At 42.3% G+C, this 25,076-nt stretch overlaps 3 protein-coding genes across 4 annotated transcripts; 1 reads left to right on the top strand and 2 right to left on the bottom strand.

The window, feature by feature from the left end:
* Nucleotides 1–31: 31 nt before the first annotated feature.
* On the bottom strand, nt 32–5,433 carry LOC125009534. 2 transcript variants are annotated; one of them, XM_047587577.1, is made up of 5 exons: nt 5,032–5,433; nt 4,438–4,824; nt 4,011–4,064; nt 3,443–3,571; nt 32–583 (listed from the first exon to the last, which is right to left on the bottom strand). In XM_047587577.1, exons 1-5 carry the CDS (start codon nt 5,072–5,074, stop codon nt 417–419), a joined length of 780 nt encoding a protein of 259 aa, XP_047443533.1. In that variant the 5' UTR covers nt 5,075–5,433; the 3' UTR covers nt 32–416. The 2 variants fall into 2 exon arrangements, with proteins under 2 accessions (XP_047443533.1, XP_047443534.1); XM_047587578.1 differs by lacking the exon at nt 4,011–4,064 and having other exon boundaries at nt 5,032–5,431.
* Nucleotides 5,434–7,433: 2,000 nt separating this feature from the next.
* Nucleotides 7,434–17,707, top strand: fsd1 (fibronectin type III and SPRY domain containing 1). The gene is made up of 13 exons (XM_047587237.1): nt 7,434–7,685; nt 8,426–8,521; nt 9,344–9,475; nt 10,228–10,329; nt 10,586–10,608; nt 11,078–11,199; nt 13,596–13,805; nt 13,892–13,990; nt 14,892–15,039; nt 15,124–15,206; nt 15,533–15,784; nt 15,918–16,006; nt 16,094–17,707. The coding sequence occupies exons 1-13, from the start codon at nt 7,449–7,451 to the stop codon at nt 16,202–16,204; spliced, it is 1,704 nt and encodes a 567-aa protein (XP_047443193.1). The 5' UTR covers nt 7,434–7,448; the 3' UTR covers nt 16,205–17,707.
* LOC125009345 (signal-transducing adaptor protein 1-like) lies at nt 17,601–23,659 on the bottom strand. Its single transcript, XM_047587239.1, has 13 exons — nt 23,475–23,659; nt 22,398–22,469; nt 22,186–22,305; nt 22,032–22,088; nt 21,791–21,942; nt 21,504–21,635; nt 21,288–21,357; nt 20,404–20,506; nt 20,223–20,312; nt 19,070–19,153; nt 18,877–18,921; nt 18,664–18,789; nt 17,601–18,558 (listed from the first exon to the last, which is right to left on the bottom strand). The coding sequence occupies exons 1-13, from the start codon at nt 23,559–23,561 to the stop codon at nt 18,494–18,496; spliced, it is 1,203 nt and encodes a 400-aa protein (XP_047443195.1). The 5' UTR covers nt 23,562–23,659; the 3' UTR covers nt 17,601–18,493.
* Between the last annotated feature and the right edge of the window lie 1,417 nt (nt 23,660–25,076).

Here is a 25,076-nt window from a genome sequence, read left to right as displayed (position 1 = left end):
GAGACGTGTATGTATCAAAAGAATCCGCGTCCGAGCAAAAATAATACGATTTAATGTGAAAATAAGCACAAAACGGTCAAAAACATTAACATTTCAATACAACCACTGTATGTGTATACATAACAAAACAGTTTTAAACGTTCTACATATTTACAATAAAAACAACTAATTCAAATAGTACCATTTGTTTAAAAAAAAAAAAAAAAAAAAAAAAGAAGAAGAGGAGGAAGAAGGAAATTCTATTAGCTACATCTTACAGCGTCCACCCTCCGCCATCTAGTGGTCCATAATACCAGATAGGCCACATAATTCAAACTCGGTCCAAAATGACTGAATAACATTGAGCCGTGTCCCACTCGACAGGCCAGAGGCTGACACATCTGTATGGTTGGCTGGCTGGTGTCAGAGGTGCCCGTTCAGCGTTCGTATCTCCGTCTCCCTTCTTCGTATCTCCCGGCAGGACTGTGGGAGCGGAGGTTTTGAGAGGAATGGGCCGTCTTCAGGCTCTTCGCCGGCTCCCCGGGCTGAGGGGAGGGCTGTCCGAGGGCCACGGGTCGAGTGTTGGCATAGATGGGATCTTCCTCTGCATTGACAGGATGGATACAGAGTGTTGGAGGAGTTCATTTAGGAAACACGTGTGCATTTAAGGTCTGGGACAAATTTGAGAAGAAAAAAAAAATCCCTCCTGTTGTTTTGTCTGTTTGATTCACCTACTTCTTTTTAATGCTGCAGCCTATTGATCACATCTCTTTCAGAAAATAGAAATTCCCTCTCACTGTTGCTCAAGGAAATCGCCTAAAATGCATGTAAAAACTCATTGTTGACCCCCAGAAGAAGATATTTCTAATAGGTATTTAATAGACAATACTGTCTTTGACCTCTACTATGTAAAGCTGACATTTTATATACATATATATATATATATATCACTGTACCTGAAACTGGCAACTAAATATATATATATATATATTTAGTTTCCAGTTTCCGGCACAGTGAACATGAATACATCCTAATATAACAGTCCCACATTAAGGTTTAGTTAATGTTAATGTTGTGGCAGTTCACATTTGTTTCAAATAAGTGGCAGAGCTGTTGATTCATCGGTGCTTTCATGTTGGAGGTTGTGGTTCGTGGTACCAGTGAATTATGTCGTGCTCTGTTTCTGTTATTTTTGACAGCACCATCATAGCCAGCATGCTGGATTGAACCAACAGAACAAGATGCTTCACTACAGTTTAGCACCAAAGCTAAAAAACCTGCACCAAAAACTGCACCATCCAAAATGATCGTACAGTTAATTCACCATCGTTCTGATGCTGTTTCAACATAAACTCAACATTATCACAATCATGAAGGGAGATTAATGCAGGACTGTAAGGTCAGAATGTGTACCTAATAAAGTAGACAATGTGTATATTTAACAGATAAGTTATTCATGTAGTTAGTTGTCAAATAAATTACATGATATAATGTTTTTTTTTAAATAAAAAACGTTCAATTTTTCTGGTTAATATTTTTTTTCCTCTTGACATTCATGCACAGGATTGTTTACTTAAATAAATAATAAATTAAACCGGTGTAAATGTCCCTCTTCAACTTTTTTAAAAATAGATAAACAAAAAATTGCCTGTTATTTCAGTTATTGTAGGTAGATTTCACATTTGGGCAAACTACTGAGAGACATCTGAACCTCAAAAGTGTAAATGCTGCACGCGCGCTATTCATTAACACAGTAAATGTTGTTGGACTAACGTAATAAAGCTTTCTCTGAAATTAAAAAAAATGGTTATGTGACTGGTAAATTCTAAATATTAAATATTGAATAGTATATCTTGGCTCATGTGCTGACAATAGTTTAAAATTTAACATGACCTCTTTCGGTGAGGCCTGACGAAGGCTCACCTGGAAGCCCCTCAGATAGACACTGTACAGTTTGCCTCGGCTGGTTTCACGTATCGCTGCTCACACATTCTCAAAACATGAAGTGCCAACGTGAATGAATTCATCTCCGAGTGCATCAAAGACACCAGAGTTAAATTTCAAAGTTCATTCAGAGTCAAGATCCTCATCTTCAAAGGGAATCAGTCGAGTCAATGTCCTAGTCCGCTAAAATGTCGGCATTTCAGTTTGCACTGAGCCTTACACACAGCAGTGCAAAGTGTGCTGCTGAATATCAGACGCCAGCACAAAGTCTCCAAAATGTATTTGTTTTTTTATCACTGTCCAGTTTTTTTCCAGCCCGTCTCTTTACAACGACAACACAACGTAAAATACACAAAATGGCTCGTTGTAACACCTTTATGTGAAATTGGAAGCCACGCTGCCCTCCTCTAATTGTGACATTACGCACAAAACAAACAGGCTTGACTGTCATTTTCTGTAAGCGCCATTAAGGACCCTGTCCTACTTTTGTCTCTGCGGCCAAAGCTTCGCGTATGGGTTTATTTTCTCTTGCTCACTTCTCTCTACATGGACAGCATGTCTCATGCGGCTATTCTAACCACATGTCCTGTGTTGTACGCACTATGTTGAGAAATTTAATGAATCTTGGCTATTGAAACATTGAGGTTAACTGCACTAATGACCAATGAATAGTGAAAAATGTAGAATATTTTACAAGATGACGCGTCGGCGAAGACTGATTTTCTCTTGAAGCAGTAGGAGAACGTGTGAGACTGTCACATAACATCTCGATAATGAAACGTTTCCTTTGAGGATTGTGGGGAGGGGATAAAATTCCTTTTTATAATTTTAGCGTAGTAAATATCACACCAACTTCTCAAGAAGCAGTAAATTATTTAAAGATGTATTTTTATGTCATCTTCTATCAGAGCTATCTTGGAGCAGTAAAAGGGGGCTTCTTTCTGCTAAAACGACTTCTCTAAAAATATCTCTATTCTCAGTAAAGGTCACTCTTCTGTTTTATTATTATATCATATATACTTTATAATTAAAGCCTTAGAGCATCTTCACTGAAACCATACAGAAAAAGACAAGACAGTTAATGTCTCTCACGCTGTGCTGCTGAACCACACAAACCACCTGCTTACTCAGTTTGCTTCCACTGGCCAGGACTCGTGGAGGTATCTGCTATCATAAAAAAAACCTCACTCCTATGTCTTTTGTTCTTTCTCACACACAAAGTGCACACACAAGAAAAAAAAAAACTTTGTGCCCTTCTTTTCTTCTTTTAAATACCAATCTCTGTAGTGAAGTGAATCAGCCATTCGCCTGTGCAGATTTGAACTGACTAGGTCCTGTGAAGTTTTCTGTGAGAATATCTGCTTATTGGCCTCATTTTTTTTTTTTTTTTTTTCTAAAATCAGCTTTCATCACAGCCTACAGACAACACAGAGCTAATGTAGCTACGGTCTACAGAGAGTGTTCGCTCTTGCAGCATCAGATGGTTATCTGCCTGCAAAAGAAATAGAAGGCAAACTACCTCTGCTTCTCCTGCGTTGTCTTCTGTGCAAGATGAATATAACGAGCAGGACAATCAGGATGACGGAAAACACCGCCAACAGGATCCACAGCCACAAGTCGTTGCCCCCATTGCTGCCTTTTGTACCATCTGCAAGAGGAAAACTTTGTCTTAAGATGTGACACATACTGTCAGTTTATTAAAGACGTGTCTATGAGACAGGTGTGAAAAATGTACGTCCTCACACCTCACAGATGCTAATATAAAATTAAACCGAATGTTTAGCAAGTGATTACTTTTGACACTTGTATTTCTTATTTTTTTTTTTTTTGTTTTGTTTTGTTTTATTAGGATCGCCATGAGCTGCAGCCTTGCTGAAGCTATTCTTCCCACGGCCCGACCATGAACATGTGTGACTCATGTTGTAGTTGACAAATCACAGGAGAAACACAAGAAGACACCTCACTGTGAGGTCACGCCACCTATAAACACACTGAAACAGTGCAACCTGAAATGGAAAATCTAAATTAAGAAGAATTTATAAGAACTAGGCATGCAGCCACATACAGACACCCACACGCGCACACACCTGAGGTATTTGCCACTAGCGACGGGTACGCAGTACTTTCCACTAAGTTCTCCCCTGTCATGGAGGAAACAGAATGATACGAGAAGCATTCGTTTAGTCATGGCAAGCCGATTTATGTGAAGCATTTGTGAATGCAGCAAAGCAGACTTCATTCATGGCACAGCTTCGCTTTAGTTGATGTCCAAGCTGCACAGAAAGACTTGGTGAATGTTGTATCACAGACCAGTGTCCGTGTAATCAAATAATAAATTACATTCTAGTTAAACAGAAAAAAAAATTGGCCAACGTAGGAGAAAGTGGTTGACAAATTGGCTACATTGTGTTTCTCTCTGCTCACAAGGTTGAAATCATTTGCTGAATGTGTGTATGATGCTCATAAATATACAGTACTTAAAGTTAAACCTTACCAGCCACAAGGAATACTTACAAACAACTACTTTTGTTCCATTGCTTCCTTTATGATCTAAAAAGGGAATCTCAGTTGTGTCATGACAGAAATACCATCCGCTGTCCGTTTCATCAACTTCGGATATTGTGCACATTTTGTCTTGGCATTTCATCTTCGAGTCGTGCTTCTGAGGATCACCAGAGTTATTTGTGGGTCCATTAATCACAACGAGCGACCTTACGCGAGAATCATTGCCTGATGATCCAGAGGGGGAGAAATTCCAAACCACTCGGCTTCTCACCGAGGTCGCCGAGGTCACGTTGCAGTGCAGAATCAAATTAGAACCAGCGGCAACCTCCACAGTTTTTTCTTTGTCATCCACGTAAACGGACGTTTCCATTGATGCCACCATGCCGGCCACCCCAACTGTGGATAGATTTAAACAGAGTAGTGTCATAAGCCTACTTTGTTAAATTTGTTCGTCAACTGCAGACGAGACACATGCGTTTCACTCTTCAGCAGCTCTGCCCAGATGTTAATTCATTTGCTCAGCTCATCTTCAGCACCTATGGTTTCTGTTGTCAAAGTAAAGTGTCTGTTTTGATCTGCTGAATGTCAAGTACAGAGCCTTACCTGCGAGGAACACCAGAATCGACTGTTTCAGGCACATTTCCATCTTATCATGTGAGAGGTGGTATTCTACTCAGTCTCATCCTGTGTCTGCTTTCAGAACATCTGACGGAGGCAAAAGCTGTCTCTCTGTGTGTGTCTGTGTCTGTGTGTGGGTGAGTGGGTGGTGAGGGAGGAGGGGTTCTCTCGATACTTAGAAGAGTTGGTCTCATTGAAGGAGAGCGTCTGTGTCGGAGGCATAAGCACCAAACCGACGATAGAAAGCAGTACAGGCTTTCAAAAAGGAAGAGGAGTACCTTTGCCCTAACACTTACACATGTGCATTTAATCAGAAGTCATCAAAGCTGCCTGTTGAAAGACCTTAGCTAAAAATGTACATCCTGCCTGCTTCGGCTCTTTGGATATGGACTGCGAACAAACTGAAATGAACGCGCCTGTGCTGGCACGCTGAGTGCAGTCGAATACAAACAGGACATGCAAAGGTGACGCGAGGGGTTTCTGAAACCCTTGTGGTTTTTTGGTGCAGGGGTGCTAAAACGCATTTCACATTGCCCCCACAGCGTCTCACTTGAATAGGAACACTTGGCTTCCTGTATTAAGACGCAGCAGAGTAGTTTACATGATGATGAATCACCCTCCTGCCACAATTGACAAGAAAACAGCAGGAAATAGAACAGACGTGACTGAATAATAAAATATTTTATTTTCTGTGTAGTTTAGTGCCAGAGAGCAGAGCTTCAGAACAACGCCAGTAACGTTTGTGACATTACAGACATTTGCTTTAAATCTGAGAGACATATTGCACTGATTTGCTCTGACACCTAATATGAATCTGTATTTAATTCAGTTTAAGTCAAAGGATTTCGCACAATAACAGGTGGCTTCATATTATCAGTGAACAGTGAAGAAAAAAGACCACAAAAAGAAACATCTGAAGCTTGCAGGGGGTGTATAACTTCTGAAACCTCAATCTTATGATCTCCCTTTTCACATACACTGAAAGTAGGTCCTGAGTGTAAATTAGGCAGAAAAATAATCTCAAAATCGTGAGTTTTGCAGCACAGTGTAGTTTGAAGTGATTGAAGTGGTTAAAATCAAAATATAACAGTTTTTCTCTGCAGAAACTGGTTCACATCTCAGAGTAATCATTCAGATTATCTTCCAGATGCCTGCAAAACTGTTGTTTGATTATCATCCAGTGTACAGTAAATACTTTTTAGTCGTACCTAGTAAATATTTGGCAATAACCTGCATACCTTGGAAGAGCTTAAGGATTTTGTCTGTATGAAAAGCGTTTTACATTTGTAAAATTGATCATGCCAGCAAAGCACGTTCTGTCATTTAAGAAAATGTTGAATGTTAACTGTCATTACTTTCACTTAATCAAATCAAATCAGCTCTAAGCAGAATTTTACGCTCATCAAAACCATTTCCAAACTAAGGGTCAGGCCTCCTAAGCGTCACAAGGTATATTTGTGGGGCCATTAGGTGATTTAAAAAGGTGATTCTAAAAAGTTCATATTTATTTATTTAATTATGAGCTTAAAAAAATGGGTAAATGCTTTTCTTTTAGATTTCATTAAAACACAGCTGGGATATGTGTCTTTCATGAAACAGATAAGGGCTCAAAAGAACCTTAAATGCCAGAAGGTACCCCAGTAACAAAAATATTGGAAGCTGCAAGTTTAACCTTCAGAAGACAAAATCTTAATAAGAAAAGTAATTGATCTGTTTGGTAAATGTAGAAGAGTAACGAGTAAAAATATTGTCCTCTGAAATGTGATGGAAATTAAACTATAAAGTATATAAAATATGGTATGTTGAGACAAACTGGACCCAGATGGTGAATAAAGGATAATTTATTTAACATAACATATATTGGTTTTGCAATTGTGATACATACATGTATTTATGTATACGTATGAGTCCTATCAACCACTTTGTGTCTGTTCTCTGTGTATCGTGTAACAGTCACGGGATGGGGAGGGGGCTTCGCGCAGCTCTTCCTGCACCAACAAACATTGCACAGTGCTACAACTCCAGTTGCCATTTTTCAGCACCTTTTTGGATGTGTGTATGTCATGTGGTGTGCAACTGCTGTGGGGTGGGGTTGTCTGGTCTGATCTAGGTGGGTGGTACATGTCTAAGGTACATTCACGCAAATGTCAGGTCCAAAGGTTTCAAAGCAGAACCCTGAATTGTCACAAGACGGTCACAATTATTTACCTCTCCTGTCGGTGGTTTTAATATTGTGATACGATTCTTTTGAATAACTTTTATGTCATAAGCAAAGATGTTTCATAGCAATGAACTTCCTTTTTTTTGAGCAAAACAGTAAAGACACGTATTAACGTGTAAATGCACACATAGTAGTACAACGTGTCTTTCCTTCGACTGTACCTGAACGCGGCACCACTCGCATGCATGGCAGGAACTTCACTACCCAGAATCCTCCACCGACGCATGCGCTCTACGCACTACGGCCCAAAGGCGTTGGTGGTCGGTGTCCGTCCGAAGATGCGTTCCTCTCCGGCAGCATCAGTACCATCTCCGCCGTGCTCTTAAAGCAAACATCGGAGGACGGAGCAGAACTACCGGTGGTGTTTGAGGCTCGAGCGGCGCCGGGGCGCGTTGGAGGCAGGATGGGAGACCAGAAGGTGAGCCGGGGCCGGAGGAACAGGTGTCTCTGATGGGGGAAGCCGTTTCAGGGCGTAGTGTACAAAGGAAGGTGGGGGAGAAGCGGAGGCATCAGGGAGTTTGTGGATGCGTCACGGACTCGTGTTCCACAGCAGTGTTGTTTCTTGTAATCGACGTTTGTTCGGTTGAATGTGAGTCCTATCAACCACTTTGTTCCCCGTGTATCGGTGTAACAGCCACGGGCTGGGGAGGGGGCCTTGGCGCAGCTCCTCTCGCATCAACAAACATTACACAGTGCTTCAGTATGAATGGGCTCGTTCACTGTGGCTTAGACATCAGAGGAGTGCAGACATATCAGAGGTGGGATCCGGATAATAGTCGATCTAGTGCAGTGTAGTCAGTGCAGCTTTGATGTCGGCTGTTCAATGATTGCACCGCCGCATTATTAAATCAGAAATGCGCATCCTTCCGCCCGTGAAGTGTCCTCCTCCCTGTCCACTGAAACTACATCTCTCTCTGATCCCATCTCAAGAACAAGTGTTTGGCCGTGTTGAAAGGGAGCCTAAAGCCTCATGTGTCCTCTTCAGCTGATTAGCACAAGCACAGAGGAGGCACTTCAACGAGCCGATGCGTTTGATTATGAGAGGATCCTGCAGCCCGCTATGCAGGATATTACATCGCACACTCTGCTATTTTTAGTCTTTCAGCAGACATGGCAAAGCGGAGAGATTGCTGAAATTCTGTTTTATTTTTTCTTCAGGAATCTCTGCGTAAAATCACCCACACGCTGGCCATGAAGAACGAGGAGATCTCCAACTTCATCTGCACGCTAAAACAGAACCTGGACAACTTGGAGGTACAAAAACAACGCACAGCTCAACTTAAAGGTCCCACATCATGGCTGTTTTATATTGGTTTATGTGAACCTCTTGTGTCTTCAGAATGTGTCTTTCAAGGTTCAGCTCAAAATCCCAAACAAATAGTTCATTTTTCTGTTGTATGTGTAACCATGGTTTTAGATCGGCTCCATATGGGCCTAGTTTAGTGTCTGTAGCTTTAAATGCAATAAGCTGATGCCCCGCCCCTTTTCTGAAAGAGGGCTGGGCCTTTCCTGAGGATACTTAACAAAGTGGTGCGGGAGAACCAATATGACCGAAGATGATTGAACTGTCCCAAGACATGTCTCATGTTGCCTTCAAAGGGAACCTGATGCACATTTGCGTTTCCGTTTCAAATGGTAACACTAGAAGACTGGACCACTGAGACAGTCAGCAGGCTAACCATGGGTAGCTTTGTGTAGGAAGGGATGAGGCCTTTAGGAACACCAGTATTTTACTCATATACTTTTTATAAAATAAAAAGTAACTTCCATACAAATAAATTGCAATTTACGATTCACTTCCACCATTTGTGAACATGTTCCATCTTGTGAAGTCAGACTTTACGTTTTCCGGTTACAAGTTTGTTCATATGGACTTTTCACATGAAGCGTAAACACAATGACATTTGAAGGAAGCATTATATGTTGTGAATCTGATTGCCCCAGTCGGTCACACTCTATGTGGGTCTCTACTAAAAAAAAAAAAAAAAGAGGATTTTGCACAATATGTAATATGTGTCCTTTTAAATCCAGGTTTCACGTAGTTTGGTTTTCCTCTGATCACCTCATTTTTGTCAGGTGAACTCCAACCGTGTGCAGGAGGACCTGGAGTCCGAGTTCACCGCCCTGCACTCGGCCCTGGACGAGATGAAGGAAACCATGGTGACGCGCATCAAACAGGAGCGAGCCAGCCGCACGTATGAGCTGCAGGTAGCTGCTGTTCATTGTTTCAGAGAGATCTCAACATATTGTACTAATGATATTTTAAGTCGGTGTTAAATGCATGGGTGGAAAAAAACTGGTGTATTTAGTGATATAATCTCTGTCTCTGTGCATTGAATCCTGATCTCTTCATGCATTTAGGATTCTAGGTCACCACATTAAGACAACGCCCGTCTTGACCTTTTTGTCTCTGGCGGAAAACTGAGGCTCTCTAACAAAAAGCCCAGTAGAACAAATGTTCTCAAGTCAGCCGTGTGCATTTTCAAGCTCAACCTAAAATATCAACACGCAACTTATTTGATGAGCTGTTTGTCAAGATATTTTAAGCAGCAGCTGCGGGCGTTGATGTACTCAAGCTTAAAATTGCACATGTACATGCAGCATTAGAAGGAAGTTATAGAAATAGCGACGCTAATATTTACCAACTAGGTCATTGTTATGTATATCCTGTAACGGTTCGTGCCTTTTAATTTCGTATATTACTTCAGCTTGGCTAAAAAAAAAAGATTTTGTTCAAAAACATTTGTTCCATCATAGCTGCAGTGAAAGAAGTTAATACCTTAAATACATCTCAGGTCACACCAATGTCGGTGCAGCCTCAGGACCGAGCCATGACTCTCAAATGATGCAGCCAACTCCATAGCTCCTGCTGGGAGAACAACAGTCTCTTTGTACTGAAGACAAACATTTAAGAGTTTGCAGATACACTGTGTTTGACTGTGGGCTGGTATTTTCCTCAGAGTCAGCTGAGCGCTTGTTCCAAAGCCCTGGAGAGCTCCGAGGAGCTGCTGGAACTGGCCAACCAGACGCTCTGCTCCTCCGAGACGGACGGTTTCAATCAGGTAACCGTCAGAGCCTCGCTCTGCTGTAATGCTGATCCCCTTTACTCGCTGAATTGTTAATGGTGAATATCAGTGTCTCTCTATATATACACAATATAATCAGTCCCTCCTGTGGTGTCTTACTAGCAGTTATTTTAACACAACCGGCAGCAACGTTTTTGTGTTAAATGACAACATGACGAGCTCCAACTCAGTTCTCTCTTCGCTCCGTATCTCTTCTCTCCTTTTCCTTTCCCCCTGTGCTTCTCCTCTCCAGGCGGCCAAAGACATTAAGGATAGGTATAGTACTCAGTCCTCCATTGCTTCCCTTTTGTCATAGCTTCCTGTAACCAGCGAGCCATCTCCTAATGTAGCATGCATGCATTTGAACGTGTAGCCACCGCACCCTTTTTACAGACAACAGGCTTTATGGAAACTGTTCATCCAACAGCCTTTTGTCTCTGTGTTTCCGGCTGTCTTCTCGAGTCTGTACCATCCTGTGTCAGCCCCCCCCCCGTCCCCTGGATGAATGCTGCTCCCTCTCCAGCTCCTCTTTTTTTAAATGTGGACCAGGGTGATGAGTTCAGTGGTAGCGACAGAAATCTAGTTAGTGTGCTTTTCGTAGCGAACAGAAGTAGACTCACCCATTTGTGTTTTTTTTTTTGTTTCTTCCCTCCTCTGGCTCAGTTGAATAATAGACCTTGCCTGTTTCCACCCCACGTGTTTGTATGTTTTCTTTGTTTGTGTGTGCGCGTCCCTTTGTCTACAGCGTGACAATGGCCCCAGCCTTTCGCCTCTCCCTGAAGGCTAAAGCCAGCGACAACATGAGTCACCTGATGGTGGATTTCAGCCAGGAGAGGGAGATGCTGCAAGGCCTCAAGTTCCTCCCAGGTCTGCACCACTTTTATTACGAGCAGTCAAAAGATAGATGGACTTGAACTCACACACACAATTTAAATTATTATTAATTTAAATAATAACTATTATTATTAATTATAATCTCCCTGCATACTACATACTGTGTAAATCCAATAGTTGCACAATTTTTCACAATGTTCGCAGAACATGTTCAATAAACATAAGTCCAGAAATATACATAATATATAAATAGAGGATGAACTGTAATTAACGTTATGGGCACTGAAGATAAATATAAGAAAGTGCATCAACAAACGAGGATTAATTGAGGCCGTTATGTTACAGTGTTGTCACATGACCACCAAGTTTATTACACTCACCATGGAAACGCTTTCCAGCTGATGCTGAATTTTTTCCGTAGAGGTTTTCACGAAGATGTAGAACTAATAGAAACATAAAGATTGTTCACATCGGGGGCCTGGTTGGTTGACGGGCTCATTGTTTCGAACAGTGTACTGTTTTTGCCACATGATGATCATCGTTTCAGGAGAAACACGAGATAAATAATAAATCTTTTGATGCCGTTAGAATTTAGCGGTGAATCGAACACATGATGTTTATCGATTTAAAAAAAAAAAAAACAGGTCACAGTTTGTCATGAAACTGTTTAATACTAAAAATACATAATTAGACACAACTAGTTGTGTGACTGCTGTAGGTCAAGGCGGATGAAGTGTTTTTTTTTTTCTCTCTCTTTTAATACTAAAATGTGGCAAGGTGATGGGAGTTTCTGTACCTTAGTGTCTTTACGACAAAATCACCCACAGAAGCCAGTAGAAGGGGCCTGACCTCACCTCTAGTTCGTGAGTTCACACTCGTAGCCGCTGGCCTCTCCCACGGTGCTCAGATCTTTTGTCACATTTGTTTCCCACACGCTGATGAATCTGGGGTGACCGTAATGCAACATATTGAGAATGTGACACTTCTTGACCGGTGTTATCTGTTATTCTTGGCATACTTGACATTTTGTCTACCACAAGTCGGTCACATGGTCCTCACTATTCTCGGTCAGTCAGAATCAGCATGCTAGTAGTATGTCTTTTTTTAATTTATTTTGCACTATTACATACTGAAGTACGCAACCGTACATACTACACAGTCTGAATGTCAGTGTCGATTCCACCTCAACTCATTGCACCTGCTACAATGTTATTCCCTCACTGATGCCTCAGTGAGTGACATAATCAAAATAAAACACTATTTGCGGTTCATTTAACTTGGCTACGCAGTGATATCCGAAACTAGAGTTCAGAAAGTGGTGGCCAGATGTTGGTTAGTGTTGTCTTTGTAGATGAATCAATAGTGATCACTTGTAATCATTAACCTTTATCTCCAACCGTACGGTCTCTTCCAGTAAGTCTTATCAGATGAGATCAAAATGAAGTCTCTATGTCAGACAGGTTGATTGTTGAACTTCCTGTGATACGTTCCACTTATCAGCGATTGCGATAGACCCACTGTGAGTGTACATCTGATGTGAAACAGGTCACACATGCTGCAGTGAAACCACAGAGCGGTATATAACCCCACAGCTGTGTGAGTGCACTTAATCTTTCAATAGCTCTGGTGGCGCTTTATAGCCAACAGTACGTATTAAGTCTAAATATTAACAACTATTCTCGCTGCAACCAATCAGACGATTGCCACAGTTACCAGCAGACGTGATAATACGAGAAGATAGTAGAGAAGATAATGCTTTTGATATAGACAGAAGCTCAAAAAAGAGTGGCTTCTGTTTGTTAGTCAGACTCAAACACACCTCAGATAAATGTTAATGTTCCTCTTGTTCCTCTGCTTGAACAAATACATGGTTGTTTGACTAGTCATAGGTTTCAGAGTGTGCCTGCCAACTTGTGTTGAGGTAAACAAAGAAGATGACACTGCCTTCATCAGGTTGACACTACACGTGCAAGTGTACAAGTGCATTTTAATTTACACAATGCATTAGCCACTTTTAATAAAGGCTTTTTAAATTTTGGTCCTCAAGCCTTGGCCACCTTCTTCTTTGTGTCTCACAATTTATTTTTTAAGATACCTGCACCAAAGAGCACCTTGAAGGTCTTTTTCGTTATCCCCTGGAAGAAGAGCTCTTTTTTTTTTAATTTTATTTCTACATAGTTTTTGGGGTAATACTGCCCCCTGGTGGCAGAAAGCGATGAATGCAGCTTTAATGTCAGACATGAATCTAAATTATAAAAAAAAAAAAAATGGATAAACTTTCTAGAAAATACATGATGTTAAAATATTTTTTTAAATAGCACTTTTAGTTTATCTCTTGTGTATTTATTGATATTTCCGTTTTAATTTTTTAAAAAATATATTTTTTGGTTTTGGATACCACTTGTTACCAATCTGTCTCTTCTCTTCAGTTCCTGCCACTCCAGAGATCCAGGTGTCCGAGTGTCAAGTGTGCGACAACACGGTGACTGTTGTTTGGACCTTGCCGGAGCCGGACAGCAAGATAGACCACTACATACTGGAACATCGACGCACAAACCACGAGGGTCCGCCGCGCATCAGGGAGGACTATCCCTGGATGGTGGTGGAGGGCATACGAGAGATGGAGTACACGATCACAGGTGGGAGGAGGGCCGCGAGGAGACGTTCAGTGTTTGTGTTTAAATTCTGATCAAAGCGACTCAGCAAAAGTTGTGTTTATTCGCAGGTTTACGTTTCGACACCCGGTACATGACATTCAGAGTGAGAGCGTGCAACAAGGCTGTGGCTGGAGAGTTCTCCGAGCCGGTGACGCTAGAAACCCACGGTGAGAACTCAGAGCCCAAACCATGTCTGTAAAGCTGCATTGCTGTCATTTCATTGTGAAGTCCATGCATTTATCTATTTAGTTTTATTGTTGTTGGAATGGGAATATTGGACTGTGTCTCATATGTGTGCAATGTTTTCTTATCTTCAGACTTTTTAAGGAGATGTTGTGTCACCTGCTTAACGGTTTTGACTGTGTCTCCAGTCTTCCTTGGAAGTGTCATCTGAAGGAGTCATAAGCTGGCTGGTCCGATAGACCTGTCCGAGTCTATCGGGCTTCCTGATCTCTTTTGTTCTTTTTTTTTCCGTGTGCGCAATGTTCTTCCTGTTCCCTGATGTATGTTTTTCGGCGTGTTTTGCATGGTTTTTCAAAAATACTAATAACACTAGACAGCCGCAGTGAGAGCGCATGTTTTGCATGGCATTTCATAAATGATGTTTAATAACGTCACGTTTTGCATGACGCTTCTATGCAAAACGTGACGTTATTAAACATCATTTATGAAATGCCATGCAAAACATGCCCAAAAACATGCATCAGGGAACGTACTAATGTGACGTTTAGTAACGTCATTTATGAAATGCCATCCAAAACATGCTTTCATTACGTGGGTTTCTAGTATGGGTAAACCATTTCGTCCACGGAAGAAAGAGCGACAAAAAGATTGGGATTGGGGAGACAGCTGGGACTCAAAAAGAAAAAGCAGAACAGGAAAACTTAAAAATCGTCGGATGAGACTTCCGAGGAAGACTGGAGACACAGTCGACAACATCTTAAAAGTTTTATGTCTGAAGATGAGAAAACATAGTACATATTTTAAAAAGAAGACATAATAATGGTGTCTCATATGAATCAGTTTCCAGTGTGATCATTAAAACCCGCCATTCTTATCCATTTCCAGCCTTTAACTTCAAGCTGGACTCGGCCTCAGCCCACCAGAACCTGAAGGTGGAGGACTTGAGTGTGGAGTGGGACAGCAGCGGAGGAAAGATCCAGGACATCCGCAAGGAGAAGAACCGTACCAACTCCCCGATGCACTCCCCTGCTAGGTCTGTCCGAGTCTAAATTTGCGTGTCTGTAAATCTAATCATTTCATATTGACCGTCTGTATTACGTCTCTGTTCCGTAACCAGGGCGGCCCTGATGTCTCCTAAGAGAGCACCTACAGCCCGGCCCGGCAGAGACAGGTTTACAGCCGAGTCCTACACAGTGCTGGGTAAGAGTACACACTGTTAACTTGGATCCAGGCAACATTATTCCTACGTTCAAGTTTGTAGGTTAGCTTATTACGCTGAATTAATCTGAATTAATGAGGAGAAGCTGCTTTCTATTTATGATTCTCAATCCACATTTAGACCATTCAGACAATGTGTGCATTACAAATTGCATAAAAGCTGTTTTGCACGGCTCAGATTGAGTACTTGCATCTTTCAAATTTTCAAGAAAAGTTACGCAACTGCAGTTTTCCGCCTACTCGCTCAACTCCAGATCGCACTGCAATGCAAGAAATGTATCTTCCTTATGGCTCATGTTTCACTGCAGCCGACACAATGATAGACGCTGGCCAGCAGTACTGGGAAGTGCGGTTCGACAAGGAGAGCAAGGCCTTCGCCGTGGGCGTCGCGCTGCGGAGCCTCGGACGATTCGACCAGCTGGGGAAAAGCGGCGCTTCATGGTGCATCCACCTGAACAACTGGCTGCAGCAGAGCCTCACAGCCAAGCACAACAACAAGGCCAGAACGCTCGACTGCCCCATCCCAAACAGCATAGGAGTCTACGTCAACTACGAGGAAGGCAAGGCAGAAACAGAAACCTTAACACTGTTTGATGTTCGGAAACCTCTTCTCACGTCACTGTGGGCATTTTTAAGTGATATTTTCCATGTTTATTTGCGTGAACATGTGTTTTCCTCCTTCGTTCTCTCCAGGTGTACTGTCTTTTTACAACGCTAAAACCAAGCAGCTGATGCACACCTTTAAAACAAAGTTCCAGCAGCCAGTTATCCCAGCCTTCATGGTGAGAAAAACTTCTTTTTATAATTTTTTTTGTAAAGTTGTCCCTCTGTGATCTTAAAATTGATTGCCCGCGTGCTGCGCCCTGCAGGTGTGGAACGGAACTTTCTCGGTGGTGACGGGCCTGCAGGTTCCCAGCATGGTGCAGAGTGGCCAGAGGAAGAACAGCGGCACCAGCAGCTCCAACGCCAGCCTCACTTAGACACATCCACCCACCCAGCCAGGCGGACAGCTGCGCACGGCGCTCGGTCACCGTAGCAGATCACCTCCTCTGGCCGGACCGCGGCCGAAGCCATATCATCGAAGAGTTACATCGCCGGAGTGTCATGGTTTCGCCTGTTAAAAACATGCAGTGTCTGTGTTGCATGACAGCAAATGTGGTTTTGGGAACAGAAAGCCGCTTCCTCTCGGTCACAGACTTCCTCATGTACGACTGTGGCTGTTGTGGCTGCTTGGGCCACACTAGGTGTAGTCTAACTAGTTTTCCTCTCGCCGCACATTCATTACTGTCCCACTGCTGCTAGAGCAATGATTTAGCGCTGGCCGCTGCCCTTACTTCCTCTCCATCAGCATCAGCTGTCACGCAGCCGGCTGCAGGTTTCAGAGTCACACTCGGCCCTGTCCGCTCTCTCCCTGTGCCTTCCTCCTCATCTCCAAACTGACAGGCCAAAAAATTGTTGACAACACACACGTATTCACTGCAAGACACGCTCTTCCTTTTTACGTTTATAACTGTGTCAGTATAACTTTACTGTAACGTGGCTTTGGTGGCCGTCACCTGCTGAGTTTACCCGTGCGCATCAACGACATACAAAAACCAATCAGACAGCTGCTCGTAGACAGTGCTACTGAATAGAGTCTAGTTCATCACAGAATCAGGACTTCTTTAACGCCACTTAGCCAGTAAAGGATCATTAGAAATGAACAGCACATACTAACTTAATTTGTTGCCAAGGCATGCAGACGAAACTGTTTACTGCATTTAACCGTATTGTAGTCGAGACCCAAAGGTTCCAGGCAAGGAGCCGGGTCTTTTAGCTCCCTGCTGAGGTTTTTAGTTTTAAATTAGATCCAGTGTTGACTGTGTGTGTGAGTGGGGGGGGGTGGGACATGACAAACTCTACGCAGAAACTTAGAGGGCGTTGACCCTTATTTAAACTCCTTAAGTTATCGTGTGCTCAGATACAGCTTCAGGAATTTGGAAACGCTTGTACTGTATACTCCGTTCACCTGACTGCACCCTAATGCTTGTTTGTGTCTATATCTAAACACACCTTTCCATTTGCTTCAGAGAGACCCCCTGTTACATCTAGTGGACTGTCTGTGGTCCAAACATAACAGTTAGTTATAGCCTGTAGCTCCAGCTAAACTGTATTATGAGAGTCAACCAGGCTCGGGGGTCTTCCTATATGAGAAACAAAACCAATGGAACTCTGGAGACTTATATCATAGTGTCCTTACACGTGCACCGCCTGACCTCTGAGTTGCGTCCATGTCTTGTGTCACACATGGTGAGCTTTCCTGCGTTGCCGTGTTTCTCCGTCCGTATGCCTCTCTCGAATAACCGTAGCCTGCAATGCTTTAAAGAAGCGTCCAGCTGAGAATTGCGTTCACTTTATTTGCTGACGAAACGTCACAGTTTATTGTAAATAGTTTCATTTTTTCCACTATAATGTATCAGTAAGGTAATAAAGGAGCGAGCGCACTTTGTTCTTGGTTTGTCTTGTGTCGAACAGGAATGAAGCAAAGTGAGACAAAAGTCATGTATTAAAAACAACACAAAGGTGTAAAACGGAGAGTAGAAAAGCAACTTCATAAAACTGCTGCATGGCACATACTACGCATCGCTCGATCACATCTGATTGATGTGACAAGCAAGAGTTTTACTGAATCTATTTACAGTATTTTCACATGTGAGGTAAAATTACCTCCAACTGTAATATTAGTTTTCCTTCATTTAGAGTTTGCGTCATCATATAATCACAGTGTGCTAAACATGTATATGAACATCACACGCCTGTAAGGCAGAAGAAATATAGCCGTTTCAGCTGTGTTTAAAAAAATATAAAATCCTTCAGCTGATTACACAAAACAGAAAAAAAAAAAAACACTGATAGTGATACTGTCCAATAACGATTACCACTCTCAGTGGCGGATGTGCAAAATGTACAAGAGAACTGGGTGAAGGTAATGTGACACGTACAGGCCTCTTTAAAGTCGATTCATCTGCTAATGGGCGTCCAAGACGGGCCAATCGATACAGCGTTAATCTTCAGAGAGGGTTCACTGCTGACAGCTGACTGACGAGGAGGAGAGGAGCCCGGAGGCCACGGAGGAAGACCGCGTCCCGAGTGGAAACGGCTCGTCTCCGCTCCCATGTGTTGGTTCAGGCTGGCTGGGTGGAGGGAGGGGGGGGCTCTAGTGCTGAGTCAGCTGCTGCGTTAGATGCTCACAGATGGCGATGGCTTTGAGAGGTTCACACCGGGAGAGGTCACTCCTGACACTTTGCCTTTTGTTCCAGCTTCAGTTTCAGCTCTGAGAGCGTCGCCAGAGGCACTAGAGCACATCAGACAAACAAGATTTAATATCACGGCAAGAAACGTCATCTACGTCTTGACAAATGAGCATCTGGAAATGACGGAGCTCAACGCGAGGACTTACTCTGTTTCTGAGGGCCTGTACTGACTCTCACACTCTGGTTTACAGCCAAGGGCTGCAGTGTAGCAAGGGGAATTTTGCGAGGGGTGGGGATGGGAGGTGCTTTCTTTGTAGGTTTCTTCTCCAATTCTAAAGAAAAACACACACACATTTCAGCCACAATGCTGGCAAAGGGAGGGGTTCTATGAGACGTCAAGATAAGACGGCGAAACTCACGTTGCTTTGGAAGAGCTGAAGGGTTTCCTGTCTCCTTTTCTTCCGCTGTGTGAACACAAACATTAATTACTGAGAGCAGGGGGAAAAAAATGAAGCCACACCTGTTTATGTGTACAGAGCAGCAACTACGAGTGAGTGACGGACCCATCGAGTGATTGATTTATGGGGCAGGTGGTAGTAGAGTGATACTCACAGCTGTCATTCAGATACAAGCGCTCGTCGGCCGCCTCTGGCTCCGGCTCCGGCTCCGGCTCAGGAGGTGGCATATTTACAGCCCCTGGGGATGAAAACATTTAATTGAAACATTAAAACATTAAGAAGTAATAAGAGGGGCAAAGACCGAAATGAACAACAAACGTCATCACACCAGCTCTGAGAAACCAGAGATAAGACTTTCAATAAGATAAGTTGGCAGTGACAGATTCTGGTTTGCATGCAGATGAAGATAAGTAGCAGTGGCACTGGTGGCGGTATAATAGGCGATAATCAAACCGAACCGTCTCATAACCGGGTTCATTCCATAGATAAGGTTTGTGATTGTAGATATTAAATGGCCGAAAAGTTGAACTGAGGCTGAATGGACTTTGCGCCTTTAAGCTTTTGTCTGACTGAGAATCTTCACAGTTCGATTCTGTTAAATGAACCACAGAGACCTTTTGTACAGGCATCCACATCCAACACAGGACTATTTATAGAAAACAGTCCCAACGTTTTATCTGATCATTTGTAAAAACGAACGACATTCGCCTAAGCTATACTTAGAGCCCCGGCTGACGTTGGGAGTTCATTATGAGTGAAAGCATGTTGACATGAGCATCCAGTTTCAAAGTCCCAGGCTAAACAAAACCCGTGGAACGTTTGCTTGACAAAGGCTCCAAGTCAAGCTCTACATGAGCGATGGGCTGGGTGCGGACTGAACACACACCACACGTCTGGAAAAAACAAAAAAAAAAACTGTGGCATCACAAACATCTAAAAATCTTTGTGTGACAATATGTCAGGGGAAGTGTTTGTGAGCTGAGGTGAGTTCAGCATACAATGCATTTGAGGAAGTAAGAGTGGCCACTTTATGGCACAACAATATTGAACAATAATTATTATATTTTCTCATGTCATTTCGTCATTTGTTTTTGAATTGGTTTTAAGTTATGATTTACTGAAAGTATTTTTTTATTTTTTATTTTTTTTTTATGTTGAGGTGACTTGGATCAGGGCCAGGATTAAACCGCATGATAGCAGAGGGAGAATTTCCAAGTCACTGACGTCGAGGCACCAGAGCATGTCTGATAAGCAGCTGCGTCGTTTCTTATTTGGATGTACGCATTAGCACTAAAATGACACAGTACCTGGTCTTTGAGGTAATTCTGGCGGGGGACCATTTGGCCGGGCCGGCTGAACGCTCCTCTCTCCATTTTCATTATCAGACCAAATAAAAGCTGTGAGAAGGATCAGAGTTCACGTTAGCCACGTGCACCTTATAAAACAGTTACACAAGAACATGTATGGTGAATTTCTTTTTGTACGTACAGATGTTCTTCTCATACGGCCCCTCGGTTATGAGTGGCATCAGAACCCCATCGGTTTTTCCTACGAAATAGGTGACCACATCGTGCAGCGTGGCACAGGGGACCTGCGCAGAGAACGGCTACTTTTCAACTACTGCACACATACAAAGGGATAAAACAGGACGTGTTTCAGCATTTATGGCAGTGCAAAGATAAAACCCAACCACTGTACAACCGTGACTATTGAAGAAACCAAGTTTAATTACTACCGTGTGGCATACGCGCAGCGTATGTGAGGAATGATTTATGGCAGCAATTTCATACAAAGGTGTGTCGAAGAAAGTCTGTGGCATCGGGACTTATTTACTGGCACCTCAGCTTTCATAGACATCGCTTTCCTCTTTTATGAGAGATCATAGTTTATCTGGACTTCTCCTTCCAGTGAAGCCGTAAAAAACTCCAGCCATTGAGTGAACCTCCACTTTATCTAATCTCGCCTTACTGTGTACAGTTAAGGTTGTTCACAGCAATAAAAAGGCCAATGTCCAACGGCACTCCTGCCTAATGTATTGTTCAACTATGGCAAAGTACACTTAAGTTTTGCTTTGCACTGCAGTTTCTTTTTCTTTTTTTTCTCTGGGGCAGTAACACAGTTAGGTCCATATATGTGTAAAAGGTAGCCAAAGTTGCCCATAAAACAGCTCCACAGTGAAGTATCCACATTTGACCCTTTGAAAATAGGTGACTGTAATTCTCGCACCTTTCCCCACCTTAAACATGTGAGTCGGCACTTCACAGCCACGTTCATTGTACAGCGTTTTCAGCGTTCAAACATATACGGGCCTTGTTGTATGCACAGAGCAAAACTAAGCAAGCCTCGAGCGAGGTTTGAGATTTAATACTCACAGGACTGTCCACGTCGATGAGGAAGCCCCCTTCGTGTCTGCGAGTCACACGGTAGTGTCTGACAACAGGGCTGAAAGAGAGACACACAACACACAACAAAAGTGAATATAGTGCCGACATGAACGTGTTTGTCTGTGATGGTGGATGAGAAATCGTGTGCGACAGCTGGACTTTGCGAGAGAAAAGAAAGTTTTCATGTGTGAGTCTGTGACGGACCCGTTGAGATCCTGTCTGGTGGTGATAGCGAAGGAGTTTCCATTACTCCCGGGCCTCAGCAGCATGTTTCCTCTGTTGGCTTCTTTCTCAAGCAGCAGCGTTGCCTCCAGACGTGAAACGTTGTGGTAACAACTGTAGGACAACATGTCAAAGAAAAAACGTCATCAACAGAGATTTACACGTTATTTAAAAAATACATCATATCACACAGATTCAGAATGTGCCAAATGTCCACATGGATTATATTTCTTAGTGCTGTAATTCTTAGTGAATTCATTAATACTGACGCTGGCATGTCTCCTTGGGGGCAGATGTAGTCCTTGCTGTTGGTGTCCGCAGGTGGCGAGACGTTTTGTAATTTTTGTTTTTCTTGTTCTACTGCCTCATTCAACATGTGGATCTGACCCGGCAGCAGGTTGAGGGAGGGGGGCACACGCAGCTGCAGGGAGACACAGTATCTGTGTAAATGAGGGCTGCAATTCATGTTGACTTTAAGTTGAAGAGAGATAAATGATACAGGCCACACACCTCAGCCACAGAGCGGATGTAGCCCTTCCACAGCTCGCGGGACTCTGCATTTGGGACCTGCACAGAGATCAAGAGAAAATACATGAAAAAAATAAATGGAATTTCTCTGGATAGGGAAGAGGATGTGTTGTATCGGTTTTGTGTATTTCCTCACAGTTAATTTTATATTTCCATCCTTCATCTGGAGGTTCAGTCTGTCTGCATCTGAGCTCTGGTTTTTGCTTTGGTCGTCTGTTATCGAGACAAATCCACAGAGATCCATTTTCTCTATGTACTGATAAAAACACAATCACAGAGGTTAATCAAGAGACAGTTTGAGAACAGAAGCACCCAAGCCTGTGGATTTTATTGACCCTCCTAACTTACATCAGTGTCTCTCTTATCATTGAAGAAAAAAAGCGAGTTTCCACAAAGGCAGGTCCACAGTTTCCGGGGTGTCTGCTCAAACACACACAAAGAGGTTTTGACTTAGAAAAAACAGTAAATGATGACAAACAAGGAAATAAGTGCCACTGTCAACAACCTTAATGAGTCAAGCGATACTTAAACAACAGAAACTATGTGTGATATTTAAAAACCTCTTTGATTGGAGATGGTTGGGCCTGAATGGAATCTGTGTTGGATTGCAGGGAATTTCTCATGACTCAGAATCTCTGATCCCTATCGTTTGTTTCAGAGCTTTACAGTAAACTAACCGAGTTCCCCCGATTATTTACAAGTGTTTATGTTCAAGCCTTTTATCAGCAACAGTGCTGGAAGGAGAGAAAATCCTGCCGTGCCAGTTTTTACTCTTAAGTCTATTCTTGGCTTGCTCTAAACTTTACGGCACAAAGAGCAGAGAAGTTGTCCGACCAGTCGGACAGAAGAGCTGCACAAAAACTCAAGTTGTCTTGAACGTAATGAGTAATTACGTGATGACACGCTGCACTGTCAACAGAGAACAACATGTAACCTGATGTTTTCTGTCTTAAGAGGCTTTAAGCATGTCTCTGCATCAGGCCTTGCTTAAAAATGAGATGTTTTGATCCCAAGCAATCTGACTGGTAAAATAAAGGTAAAATCACTAATAAACAATACACTGATATGTTTATTATTTATTTATTAAGTGGATGCTAATGAAGAATTAAGCACAAAATATATTAATTAAATAAAAAAGATTAAGGTTAACAGGTGACATCTTCTGCACATGGGTGAGATACCACCATGTTTCCCTATCAGATCTATTGCAGCACTTAGTAATTAGTAATTATGATTAAATTAAATTAAATTAAATTAAATTAAATTAAATTAAATTAAATTAAATTACAATAAATTACATTCAATTATTATTGGAGTTTCCTCTCCTCTTTCACACAGATAAATGTCCTGCATCCTCAACAGATTTTTTTTTCTCTCAAGGCAATTTAATGTAAAACCAAAAAACTAAAATAAACAGGGATTTACCTCATCTTTGAGCGACTTCTTCTCCAGGAATCCTTCATAATAACAGTTTGGCAGCTGGTTCCTCTGTCGCCTGGCTCTCTTTGCCATCACAGTGTCGATGCTCCCAGTGAATCAGACCCTATTCCGTCTATATGAGACGTACATGAGTGTATGTGCAGGATTTGTTTGTCTGTGCTGCAGCTTCCTGAATATAAATCTGTGTAGGGAACCTGCGTGTGACGACCCCTCTCACGGAAGCAGCTGATTGGTCAACGCGAAAAAGGGGGCGGGTGTCTATTTACAGAGAAAGATAAATCTACAGTTTATGACGTACTGATGTTTTTCTTAAGGCTGGAAAGCACCTTGCCTCACGGAAAATACATGGACCGCTACACCTGATATTGGCATAATATGGGAATATTAAATGTTCACTATTGATAAAATAATATGCAAAATGCCTTCTGTGTAAAGGAGGCTTCGGACAGACTGAATAAGCCAAATGTTTTTGTTTGTTTGTTTTTTCCCCCCACACGTTCAAAATAGCGTATTAAATGTCTCCTGATAATAAACGTATGTAAACGTGACAGCTGAGCAGTGACATCAAGTTTACCTAATGTTATTATTATTACTGTAAACTAAATACTATGCAGACCCTTAGTATGAGTCTTTAGAAGCCAGCAGATAGTAGATGTGAGTAAAAGTGTCTCAGTGAAAACAGTCATAGCAGGCAGTGGTTTTGAGTACACTGTACTGTGGTCTAATCTCTAACTGCTGCGGGTAAACACTTGAGTTGTCGCCTAGATATGCTAGTACAGACAGTGTGTCTGACATATTTCAAAGCGATATTTTATTAGGTTTTATTAGTTTTCAGTGCTGTTTTCCCTACAGCTGGAGTCAGAGACGGTGATGGAGTTGGTGAAGATGATTGCCCCCTCTACTGGCTGCAAGTCGGAATTGATTATCTTTAATAAACATGATCTCTAGTTTACGCCTAGCTAAAACTAACTCGAACTCCTCTTTCATTAGACTATAATGTGGGGTGTTTTTTCTACCCTGGCTACATAGATTAAAGGGACAGAAACGAAATGTGTTCCACTAGAATAATTGTGTTGATCAAGCATGGCCCTGTGTCTCTGGTGGCTTTGGACAGGCCATGAGAGAACCATGGGTGTGCCCATTGTTTCTTTCAGCTGCTCTATCAGTAATCTGACTGCATCAGAAAACAATTCAAAGAACCACTCCACTCAAGGTTAAGTTTGATGCAACGTGATAAAAATTCGAACAAGTTGCTAAATTTAGTTGCACTTAATCTCAACATCACAAAGACTGTGGTATGCAGCACCTGTTTATTATTAACTATTCTGTTGATTTAACTGGGTTTTTATTTTGGAGGGTGTGGCAAAAATTAATGAATTATGCTGTGTTTTTTGACAAACCCATTTCCGTCAGTGGGCTAGGCTAAATAAAATAACAGAAACACTAAACTTCACACTTTTATAGATGTAGCAATGCCAGGAATGTAATTATGCCGTTATAACTTTATGGACATGTGTGCAGGACAATGTTTGTGCATTTATGACACTATCGCAGCATCCAAGTCACGTGACCGCGCTGCGTTCATGG

The sequence above is a fragment of the Mugil cephalus genome, chromosome 6 (genome assembly GCF_022458985.1).
Source record: "Mugil cephalus isolate CIBA_MC_2020 chromosome 6, CIBA_Mcephalus_1.1, whole genome shotgun sequence".
NCBI classification, from domain to species: Eukaryota; Metazoa; Chordata; class Actinopteri; order Mugiliformes; family Mugilidae; genus Mugil; species Mugil cephalus.
This window is presented reverse-complemented; position numbering and strand designations above follow the sequence as displayed.